General features: G+C 54.7%; 1 protein-coding gene across 9 annotated transcripts in view; it reads left to right on the forward strand.

Moving 5' to 3' along the window:
• PKNOX2 (PBX/knotted 1 homeobox 2) overlaps window positions 1-12,174 on the forward strand; it is a 309,668-nt gene that overhangs the window by 219,174 nt on the left and 78,320 nt on the right. For all 9 annotated transcript variants that reach the window (XR_013959564.1, XM_080650408.1, XM_080650409.1 and 6 more), the window contains one exon: window positions 9,331-9,439. Coding sequence is in view for 8 of the 9 variants with exons in the window: in XM_080650408.1 (XP_080506534.1) it covers window positions 9,353-9,439 (87 nt within the window). In the remaining variant the exon portion in view is untranslated. The remainder of the gene's footprint in view (window positions 1-9,330; window positions 9,440-12,174) is intronic.

Raw genomic sequence — 12,174 nt, forward strand, 5'->3', positions numbered from 1 at the left:
TGCCTTTTCGTACTTCTCCACTTTCTAAGGGTCTCCTTCCTGCGCTGGGGGTTGCTGCCTTTACCCTGAGATTTCTAGGTCAAGTTCAAACTCTGAAATCAGACTGTGTCACATCCAGGAGCTCTCTCAACCTCTCTAAGCCCGAGTTTTCATACCCATGAGTAGGACAACCATCATAATTATACTATATAGTTGTTGAAAAAAAAGAAACAAAATTATCTGTGAAGCGTAGAGTAATGCCTAGTGCATGGTGAGGACTCAATAAATGGCAGTTCTTATCAATTCCATATTATCATCTCACCCCTGTCAATATTTGCTCATTCTCACTCAGGTGTAAATGAATTTGATTGATTGTTTTCCATTGTAACAGTAAACTAAAGACATTAAATTGTACCTGTGTATATACTCAGGCTCCATGAGGTGGCCTGCCTTGTGAAATCACATACACACCCCCACCCGCCACCCCCAAGAAGGAAAGAGAAGGCAAAGCCTTCTGTCTGCTGGGGATAATGACATGGGGTGGGAAGCGATTTTCCATAATGTAGAAACACACATTGAGCTCGTTCTTGCCATCGCACCCAACTCCACTGACCTCACTGCTGTCCACTCCACCTGGCCCCCTCCCTTTTCTCATGAGCTCACCTGGAGCACCACAGAGGCCCACGGGAAGGATGCACTGGCTGGGTAAGGAAGCGTCAGGGATGAGTGGCTTTTTTATGATAAACTGAGCCTAGAGGGCCACTTGCTTCCACAGCCCTGACTCCTGACCTTTTTTTTTTTTTTTCTGGAGGAATTTTTAAAATGGAGCCAGGTATCATCCAGCCAGAGGACAGGTACAGTCTTTCAGAGGAAAAGAGGCCTGCCTGACCCTTGTAGGACCCTCTCTCTGCTCAGGAGAATCTGAGAGCGTTGCAACTGACAGACTGGACAGATGTCAGGGCTCCTTCCCTCTGTGGACCCTCAACCCCAGCCAGTTCTGCTGCCCCAGACCCTCCCTTCCCACCCCCTCCAAGGCCCCTCCCTGCTCCTGTCTCCTTCCCATCCCATCTCCCAGCAAGCCTGCTTCGGGAAGAGAAGGATTTATGAAAGGAAGGTGGGCCCTAGCTGGTTTGGCTCAGTGGATTGAATGTTGGCCTGCGGACTGGAGGGTCCCAGGTTCAGTTCCAATCAAGGGCATATGCCCAGGTTGCAGGCTTGATCCCCAGCGGGGGGCATGCAGGAGGCAGCCAATCAATGGTTTTCTCTCTCTCTCTCTCTCTCTCCCTCTCTCCCTCTCTCCCTCTCTCTCTCTCTTCCCTTCCTCTCTGAAATTAATAAAAATATATTTTAAAAAGGAGGGAAGGAAGGCAGTGGGTAGCGGGGAGCCCCTCCACCTGGGTCCTGGGCTGTGGGTCCGTCTCCGCTGAGCTGTGAGCCTCAGGGGCCAGCCGTGTTGTTTTCTCAGCTCGGCTCCTGAGCAGCGTCTGCTGTCAGCTCCCGACAAATAATAAACCTGGGAATCGAGTTTGTCGAAGGGGATTTCAGTCCCTGGATTCATTTTTAGATTTGTTTCTCTCTGTGTGTGCAGACAGCAAGCACGTGATGGTGTCTTGAGGGAGCAGGCAGGGCTCCCTGGGGCCCGGCAATCCATCCTATGTGCCCCCACCGAGCGCTGGAGGCTCTCCTCTGCCCCCCTGACTACCAGGGCGGCCTGAGGGCTTAAAAGAAAAGAAAAATAATTGAATAAAAGGCCTCAAGCTTTCTCCTTTCCTGTTCCTCCCACCTCTCCCACTCATGCTGTTTAGATAGAGAGGAAGGGGATGGAAAGTGAGGCAGGACCCCACTCTGGGTCTGGGAGTTGCCTGAGTGATGGACGGGAAGAGCCTGGGCGGCACACAGGGAGAGGGACTGACTGGCATCTCCTGTGGATTCCACCCCAGGGTAGCTGGAGGCCTCCTGACCCCATTCCTGGGCCGCAGTATCAAGGGGAAGAGTCCCTGGGGAGGGAAAGGTGGTCTAAGTGGACATCCCTGGCAATTGTGGGTGAGTGTGAATCTAGGACCAGACTAGCGATGCCCCCCTGGGGAGCACCCACTTTTCAGCAGGTTGGAGGTGACCATTGGGGTCCTGCTGCCTCCTCATGTGAAGTGAAGCAGGGGAAGGTGCTGGCCTGGTCTCTACGAGGGGGATGCAGGGCCACGCATCCCCTTACAGCTCCATGCTTCTCTCACTTCTGGGTTTCTGTTTGTTTTATTTTGTTTAAAGGAACCAAAAGGGAAGAATTGCCAAGTTGTAAAGTGCTGAAGGCGGAGATGAGAATCTTCTTCAGGTGCTCAGAGCTCAGGGGAGAGTAATGGGAATTCTTGCTGGCTCTTAGGGGACTGATTTTCAGATCAAGAAGCAGCAGCTGGATGAAAGGAATTATTGTTAAGCTCCTCAGTAGGAAGATCTAATGGACTATTGCCGCTATCAGGAGGAATTAAATTGCTGTTTCAGTTTGTAAAATATATCAGTGGCTTTTTGAAGCCAGAAAAGGTGTGACAACCAAGGCAGGAGTGGGGGAGGAGGGCGCCCTGCCACTCCCTGGTCCCCGTGTGGGAGGCAGAGCAGGCGGCAGAGGGCTGGGCAGAGCATGGTTCCTCTCTTTTCTCACTCCTGTCTGCTTTTTTTTTTTTTTTTTAATATATTTTTATTGAGTTTAGAAAGGACAGGAGAGAGAGAGTGATAGAAACATCACTGATGAGAGAGAATCGCTCAAACCTGCCACTGGGGCATGCGCCCTGACTGGGAATCAAACTGTGACCTCCTGGTTCATAGATTGGCGCTCCACCACTGAGCCATGCCCGCAGTCTCCCATCTGCTTTTTGAAGGCAGGTTGAAAATTAGCTAAACCAGGGAGTAAAGGAGGACGAGCTGCAGCCCTGGGCTCTGGGCCTGCCATGTGGGAACTCTGTGAATCAGGCAGGATGGGAAGCAACAGGGCGAGGTGGGGGCTCCTCACAGGGACCTGGTCATGGATGAGGGTGGTGGGTCTGTGACTGCCATCCCCACTCTGTAGTCAGATCCTCTGCCTTGTGTGACCACTAAGCCCCTAAACCAGGGGTCCTCAAACTTTTTAAACAGGGGGCCAGTTCACTGTCCCTCAGACGGTTGGAGGGCTGGACTATAGTTTAAAAAAAACAAACTATGAACAAATTCCTATGCGCACTGCGGGCCCAGGATGAGTCGGCTGCTAAGCAGGACAGGCAGCGGTACCCAGCCGGCCCGATAAATGTCCTTGGCGGGCCGCCTGTGGCCCGCGGGCTGTAGTTTGAGGAACCCTGCTAAACTGTGGGCACAGAGGGATGGAGGGAGAAAAGCCCCCCCTGGGTCTGTCCAGCCAAACTTTTGCTCTAGGCTGGGTCAGTGGGGGCACAAATGACCTGTGTCATGACACAGCCACACAGGGGCCTTTTGTTATTCCAAAGAGCAAACAGCCAAATGGCCCTGGGGGCGGGGAAAGGCAAGGAGAGGCCGCCTTTGGAAGGAGGGCCACAGGCGATGGGAGGAGCCACACTCCTGGAATGGGAGCAGGAGGGTCTGAGATTTTGTGGTTTCACAGAGGCCAAACCACTTCCAGACCATTCACTCCACGAGGCAGGTAAGGGCCGAAGGAAGGGAAAGAAGGGGGGAGAGACTGTCACATCTCCAGTTAGAAGCCCAGTCCTAGTCCAAGCTCCTGCTGGTTCAGCTCTGTCCCCACTCTGTTCCCTGGAGACCAGCATCATAATAATATGGCATGACCTGGCGCCACCTCCCAACCAGCCTTCCCAGAAAGGTAGCAAATGACAATTCGTCCCGAGAGCTGTGGTGGCCAAAGGGCCCGAGTTGCCCTCTGTCTTGGTTGTCATCTCTGCCTCTGGCAGGAGTCCGAACAGAATTATTTCCCACGAGAGTTCCAAGCGGGAACCGGAAGGGCACCAGGGGAGTGGCCCTCCTGGCTGGGGCATCCTGCAAGGACTTGGGCTCTTTAGCCAGCCAGCCTTTAGGACATGTGATAAGCAAAGGGACCTGACCCTGAGTGCAAATGCTGCTCACTTCTCCCACCCGTTCTCCCTTCAGTAACAGACACACTGCCCCCTGGCTCCCACACCACACTCTGCGCCTACTTATCAGACTAGAGAACTCCCATGTGCCCCAGCACCCCAACGTCAGAAAGATGGGGGAAGCAGCATCTGCTAGGCCACCAGCAAGCAGTCTGACACCTCAGGCCCTGAGCTCTGAGCACCTGGGTGAAAAGTCACAGGTTAGTGTTCCACCTGCTGTAAGGGGCGGGCTCCTGGGGAGCAGACCCCTTTCCCATCATTCCTCAAGGGCCCTTCCCTTGTCCATCATTTTGAAACATATTAATCAGACCTCCTCACATTTGAAAGCTTCCCAGTCCACCCCTGTCCTCTCCACCATCCCCCACTGGTCTCACCTGTCACTGCCCAGGGCTGACTCCACGCGCCCACGCGCCCACCCACACTCAGGGACCCCAGAGCTCCGTTCAGGGTGTGATTCTGGCCCTTACCAGGTTTTTCGGAGAGACCTGGGTGGGTGTATGTCTATGTGTGTGCACGTGCTTGTGTTTCTTTAGATAAATCCACAGTCACATGAAATCAGTGACAGGTTGACACCGTTATTTCAAGATTCATCGCTCTGAGTTGCCAGCATAGGAAGCCTAGCCAACTCCTTCCCACCAACAACACTTTTTTTCCAGGCATAATTTATAGCCAGGGGGTGAATTTGTTTCCAAAAGATGAATATCACACTATCAGCAACAGCTGTCTCTCATTTTTATTTGTTTTTAAATTTGACTCAAAGTCCAATTCTCTACACACATCCAAAGCTGTAAATCCTAAGGCGACTGATTACACGATTTAGTAAACAGGTTACATTATATAATGCAATTAAAGTGGGCTCCGCGGCGCCACCTACAGGCCGCCCATGGGAAGGGCCTGGGCCAGAGACCAGTCTTCTGGACCAAGCTCTCTAGGCTGAAGGAAAATAAACCGACTGCGCCAGGTTGAGGCAGTTACTCCGGAGGGAGAAGTTGAAGCCAGCCTGGTTACTAATGCAGCCTTTTGGGCCCTCCTGCTGAGTTCATTGTGTTATTTCAGCCTCCTGCAAATCTGTCTAGACGTCAGAACCCAGCCTGGGCAGCTGCTCCAGGGGCCAGCCTCAGGGTGGGGGCTGGGGAGTGGGGGAGTGGTGGTACCCACCTGGGGGCTGAGAGGGCTCCAGCTCTCCTGCCTCAGGGGCCTCCTTCCCTCACTTTCAAGCTGCAATCCAACAGTTTCCCATTCCATTCAGCTAACCTTGCGTTCAGGGCTGACCGTGGGCAAAGACTTCCAGAACATTCTGGTGAGATCCCTCACTTTGCAGTCGGAGAGGGAGAGTGACTTGTACAGGCCACAAGGAAATGGGGGAGCTGGGTGTGGAGCCAGACGTTCTGACCCTAAGCACAGGCCCAGATCATGGGAGTTCACAGGTGAGGAAACCAAGGCCCAGACAAGGAATGGGACTTCTACAGCCTCTCCATGTAGGGAGGGAAGGAAAACAATGAAAACACTGCGAGTGGGTCGGAGGGCAGAAAAGAAGGGCTTCTCTGGGGTCCTGGGCAGTGCTTCCTGGTGCCATGCTGGGAGGGAAGGCAAGAAATGAGGGAGGGAGGGAGGGAGAGAGAAAGAAAAGGGAGGGGGGAAGGAAGGCAGGAAAGGGGAGAGGGAGGAAGTCAGGTGGCCCAGGCCCAGTGTTCCCTAACCCATCCCTCTGCCCTAAACTATATTCTTCAGATGAATTAGACTCCAGGGCCTCAAGGATGGTAGCTTTTCCAATGAGTTTGGTGAGAATGAGTCGCATCTGAGAGAGGAGAGAGGACTTACTTCTTTGGGAATAAGAAACTGGACCAGCGGGGGATGGAGGGGGTGGACAGTGGATGAAGAAAACACCACTTTCAGAGTCTGAGAAAGTGGCAGTACCCCCAACTTGTCCTTGAGCCCTGGTCAATCTGGGGCCATGGGGTGCACAGTGGAGAGCCGAAGGGAAGTGGTCCCTTCCTTCCCTCTCCACGTAGCAGGATGCTGGGTCCTAGCTAGGGTCCCAGCTAGGACAGATGCCGCAGGGGCCAGCTGGCCAGAGAGTTCCCAATTAGGCTTTCTCATCCTTCAGGCCCTGAGCCCCCAACACCAGCACCCCAGCCCAATTACTGGGCAGCATTAACCCCTTGGTGCCCCAGGCCGTTAATGGAATGTTAATTGGTCTAATAGGTTTCATGTCAACAAGTCCTAATGAGCTCCTTCCTAACGAGCTGGGTCTTTTTGTTTCTAAGCCTGTTTGTCAACATGCTGGGGTTTGGGCTCCTGACTAAGGGCCTCCCGCGCAGGGCTGGGGGAGCTAGAGAGTTGGGGAGGCAGAGAGCTGCCCATGTCTACCTCCTAAAGGGGTGTCCTTTCACGGCCTTCACCCACCCAGCCACACTGCCTCACTGGGTCCTGTGTTTGGAAAATGGCATTTGTAGCTCTTTTTGATGATAATACCAGTGACATGAATTATTTCTTCTTGGATATCACATGGGGTCAAGTGCTGCATGAGGCTTTCCCCCTCCTAGCTGTCAGGTAATAAGGTTCTCAGCATTAGAAGCAATCTCCCGAGGCCGAGCCTCTCCGCGGTAGGACGTTGCCCTGTGGAGAATTGTTCCTGGTGTGTCCTCCATCTGCAGTCTTGGCCCTGCTCCCTCGAGTGCCCTGGTGTTTGGTAACAGCGCTGGGGCCTCTGGACAGGCCGCATGGCTCTCCCAGCCCAACAAAAGCTCAGAAGACCTGGCTGGGCAGCTGCCGATCAGGCCTGCTGCTCCCCTTCCCCCTCCCAGAGGGTGGGTTCCCCAGAGGGCTCGACATCCAGATGTTGCCCAAGGAGCTCCCACACCCCAGCTGTGGGGCCCTGGCACAGAAAGGCAGGTCCCGACATCCCTCTCCAGGTGGTCCCGCTTAGCCCCCAGCCCCAGGCCGGGCCAGCAGGCTGTCCCAAGGATGGGCAGTGTCTGTGTGGTGGGGGCTTGTGAAGAAGAGAAGGTGGCATCGTCTCCTGTCTCCCTCACTCAGGTTACCAGGGCTCTGCGCTTGAGTGAGCAGAGAGGGAAACTTAAGCCCCTGATGAAAAGGCCTTCTGTTCTCTCGCAGGAGAAGCCCAGAGGGCAATGGGGCAGTGGTCTAGTGGCCTGTGGTGACCCCAGAGAGGGGGAGGGGCAAAGACCATCTGCATCCTCGGGACAGTTTGCCTGTGTCCTCCGAGGCAGGGCTGGCTCCTGCTCCACAGCCTGGCAGCCTCTGGACTGGGAAGTCTCCGCTCAGCCTGACAGTGGTTGTTTCTGGGAGCAGATCACTCCTAACCACCCCTCCTTACCCCCAGGCAGGGCAGCCCTCAAGCTGTGTGAATATTTCTAAGGACAGCGGACCTGACCTCCCATTCATTGGACAGTGAACAAAAGAATGCAGATTAAAGGATTCTCTCTTTAGCCCAAATCCTCCTCAATGCACTTCCTTCGCTTTGCCTTCACAATGACTTTTTAATCCAGGAATAGTTGCCCCTAAAACTGCCTGTTGAGCTCTCACCCCAGATTCTGCCCCCAGACTCCCTCTGCTGGAGGCTACTGGCACTACAGCCCACAGAGGCTCACTTTCTTGCAGCAAAGAAACATCTGAAATTGGTGTTCCCAGAAGGGCTCTGCCTTTGCCTTTGGGACCCACTGACCCATCAAAATTTACCTCATCTTCCAGAGTTCCAGGAAAGGCTGAGCCTACCCGCCCCCCCAATCCATGTTCCTTCATTCCCTCAGGGTCCAAAGAGAGCTTCCACACCCTCCAGCACAGCTCCCGCACACAGCTGACATTTAGCAGCATTATTTGAATGAATACCTGGGTTTCCAGTGCTTTCCCACGTGCACTTAAGGTCAAAGCGTGCCTTCAGAGACAGGTCAGCCAGAACTGATCTTTTCTCCTCTTCCTGAAAAAGAACCAATGCACACACATGCACTCACATATGTACACACATGCACATACACACACATGCATGCCACATAGCACCCTGGAGACCCTCCTCTTTACTTAGGCAGCTCCAGAACACCCTCAAATTCCCCCAGAATTCAGGCATGGGACATTTTGGGAGACCCTGGGGAGGGGGACTCAGGGAGAGGAGGAGAAGAGAAGGATGTCTGAAGTTGTGCTCACAAACATCTTTGGCCATCAGCACCCTCCACCTGGGAGGACAGGGCCTGCATCCCACAGGGGTTCCTTGCCTCACAGCGACATGCCTGTGGTTTCTAGCTCTAAATATTTCAGGGCATCTCCTGAGCCACACAGCTCTCTAGGCATCCTGTTACCCTGGGTGGCACTGCCCTGCTAGGCTGTCTCCCCTTACGGCAGCAGCTTCTGGTTCAAGAAGAAACCTTGAGGCCCAGTGGGGTCAGCTTGCTTATCATTGTGGGGTGGGGGTCAGGGACACAGTAGAGCAGACCAGGAACTGGGAATCTGGAAACCTGGGTCCCATTCCTGTTCGCTAGCACCCAGCCCCCAAACACACACCTCACTCCTCTTGGCCTCCATCTTCTTGGCTGTAAGAAGGGGGATGGCCATTGGGCTCTGACTCTGTGTTGAACGAAGCCCAAGGAAAGTCTCCCTTCGTAGAATGGGCAGGCACCTCTATAAGCCCGGCAGCACACATACACACCTAGAAAAACCCACAGGTGATAAGCGTGCACACACGCGCGCGCGCACACACACACACACACACACACACACACACACACACACACACTGCTTCCTCCACCCTCCTGTCTAAGGGGACCAGAGCCCCACGTCCTTTCCCACCACTAGGGGGTGTGGTGAGCACACCCAGGAGCAGGAGCCAGCAGAGAGGTGGGAACTGGAGTTGGAAGGGCAAAGGCCTGAGGCCTCCCTGCCCTGACAGTGCAGGTGGCTGCTCTGAAGGCCTGGGACAGGGAAAGCACCTTGTCTTGTGGATACCCGAACAGCCCCATTCTCCCTGTGCTGCCACCAGCTGAGCCTCTGTCCCCTCCCCTTGCTTCCTTCAAGCCCCAACCCCAGCTGATGCTGAGCTAAGCATGGCTTTTACAGGTTATTTTACATCTGATTTGAATATTGTTTCTTTCAAGTCAAATCTCTCAGCAAGCCCCTCCCAGGCCTCTCTGGGCTTTCATCCCTTGCAGTGTCTGGTCAGTCCAGGTGGCCCAGCCGGAGGAGATGCCCACCTGCTGGTTCCCGAGCTCCCTGTGCTCAGTATTAACGTGTGGCCCCCTTTCTCCTGCCACAGATCCTTGATGTGAATCAATCCCATGATGCAACATGCCTCCCCAGCCCCAGCTCTGACGATGATGGCCACGCAAAATGTCCCTCCCCCACCCTACCAGGACAGTCCACAGGTGAGTGTCCACCAACCGATGGGAGGGGTGCGTGCCTTCCAGGGGCCGAGGGCAGGGCCTGGTGGGGCTGGGCTCTTCCCTGGCCAGCCTGGGGAGGCCTCTCTGGAGAGAGCCCGGCAAACACTGGAAGGAAGTCATTGCATTTGACAAACACGGGGTTCAGCTCCTACTCCCCAGCCAACCCTGCCCCCCACTCACAGCAGACATCAGACAAATGGTCCAAACCAGGAATATTTGGTAAACTGAGTCTGTCTTTGAGTGTTTGGGGAAACTTTTATATTAGAGTCTCTTTTAGACCAGCCCCCCATTCATGATCACTGGAGCCCCTATGTTCACCTTCTCTGCCTGCCCATTGGAGGAATCTCCCTTCTCTTCAGGACTCGCTCAGCTTCTGTCTCTCTACGCCCTGCAACCCTTCCCTCTGGTTGCAGTCCCCAGGGGCCTCGGAGACTCCCGCTGGTTGCAGGTCCCAGGCAGCCTCTCCTCCTGGTCCTATCATCCCTCTCCTGCTCCTGGAAGCCTGGCCCAGCTTCCTGGTTGGGCTCCTGTAGGCCTTGTGCTGATCACTTCTAACCTTTGCCCCCCTGTGCGCCTCCCACACCTCATTCTCCGAGACTCTGCTGCGCTTCCCCAGCAGCCTCCATCCTCTGACCGTGACCTTCACACTGTCCTATTCTCTCTAGTCTGGTCTCACAAGTCAATATTAATTCGATAATTATTTATCAAGTGTCTGTCATGTGAAATGCAGCCAGCTAGAATATTCATTCATTCACTGAGCAAATGTGCAGTGAGTGCCTGTTGTGTGCCAGGCAGCATTTCCCACTCCTTTCAGCCGTTGCCCTGCCCTGACATCCCCGCATCAGACATCTCAAACACAGCTGTCCGCGTGGGCAGCCCAGGGCTGTGCAGCATGAGGAGATTAGGGTGCAGACACAGGGCAGCCCCAGACTCCCCCAGCCTAGTGTGAGCTCTAGCAGTTACTCTAGCCATCCTGTTATTGCCCGGAAACTGCACTTTGCAGAGTGTCTAGCAAGCCGTCCACCACTGACTCCTCAGCCTGCAAAAGTGCAAGAGCACTGGGCATTCACCAGCCTGCCAGGACGTGTCCTTGGTCCCCACCCTGCCCCCACGCATCGACTCCATGCTCCTTCCTAGTCTCCCTGCCCTGCACTCATACCCAGCAAGCACTCTGCCATGGCAGAAGCTTTTCATGAATTACTGCAGACTGGACTTGGCATTGACACAGACACAGACCTGCTGTGTGAATGCTTCCCGGTGAGGCACAGTCGGCCCTTTTCCTCTACAGAGTGAGTGAAAAGCAGGAGGCTTGGACTAGGGGAGCCCTGGAAACCAGGCCCACAATTGGGGACAACATTCTTCTTTTCAGTAGACGCAGGCAATGCTGGGGCTGGGGTGTCGGTAAAGAGCAGGAATTTGGGGTGTTCCTTTACTGTCCGGATGCTGCTCTCCAAGGGCCACAGTAGCAATGGGCATGGCAATGGGGCACTTCCTGTGTTTAGCAGGTGGTGGGCACAAAGGCCCTCACCACCATACCCAAGGCTCAGGGGCCGACTGGGGTGGGCCAGGAGGTCGAGGGCACTGCATTGGCAGCTGGCAGCGGCTGCCTCTCCCCAGCCTGTTTTGCTGCCCCAGCAGCTGGGAGAAGTTTGGGTTTGGTGGGGATTAGCAAGAGGGCTTCAGGAAGGGCCTGTGCTGCCCAAAAATGCTGATCCGAGTGTAGTTAAGTAGAGGAGCCTCAGCACACAGCGGAGCTTAATAAATCCCAGTTGCTGGCGGAGGGGGTGGGGGTGGGGTAGCGGCCCTGAGGCGCTCAGCGCCCTGGAAGCCACCACGGAGCTGGTCTATCCTTTTGGGTGAGAAAGGTAAGCTCCAGTTCCCCAACAGGAACTGTCCCCAGGCTATCATCTCTGAGGAGTCACCAGTACTTCACCATTAAACTACTCACAGAGAGGTAGGAAGGAAGGGAGGGAAAGAGGACAGAAGGGAGGGAGGGAGGAAGTAAGGGAGAGAGAGAGGGAGGGAGGGAGGGAGGGAGGAAGGAAGGAAGGGAGAGAGAGAGGGAGGGAGGGAGGGAGGGAGGGAGGAAGGAAGGAAGGAAGGAAGGAAGGAAGGAAGGAAAGAAGGAAAGAAGGAAGGAAGGAAGGCACATTTACAGCAGGGGGATAATTTGCCCTGGGGAAGCCACACACCTGTTTGTGACCTCTGAGATCCAGGGCTGAAGAATCTGGCGGGAAATCTCAGCATCTATAGTAGAGACTAGGCCAAGGTCTGGTGTCTTTATGGCCTTGGCTGGGCCACTGGGCTATGAGGAGATTGCCATTGGCTTCCCTGGGCCAGGCTGGTTCCCAAGGAAACCAATCAGGATGGGGGGAATCATGGGAGGAGTTAGGGCAGCAGTGGAGTAAGTGGGAGGGCAGAGGGCTTGAGGTCGCCAGAACATAGGCTCATGGGGAACATAGTCTATGGGGAGTGCTAAACTTTGAGGCCAGTTGGCTTTTGGAGGGCCCTCCTCCCCACTCCGGGGATGCTAAGAGTGGCTTGCGCATAGGAATGTCTTCCATGTGCGTTTCCTGGTCCCCCTGCCTTCTTCCCACTAGGATTGCAGGAGGCTGATCCCGCTTCTCAGGGGAGGCCCTGCTGCACTGCCCCGCGATGCTCATTATCTGAGAGCACCAGCTGCTCTCTGGCGCTGTGTCCTCAGGAAAGCCAGGGCC

Source organism: Plecotus auritus (assembly GCF_963455305.1).
Source record: "Plecotus auritus genome assembly, chromosome: 13".
Lineage (NCBI taxonomy): Eukaryota > Metazoa > Chordata > Mammalia > Chiroptera > Vespertilionidae > Plecotus > Plecotus auritus.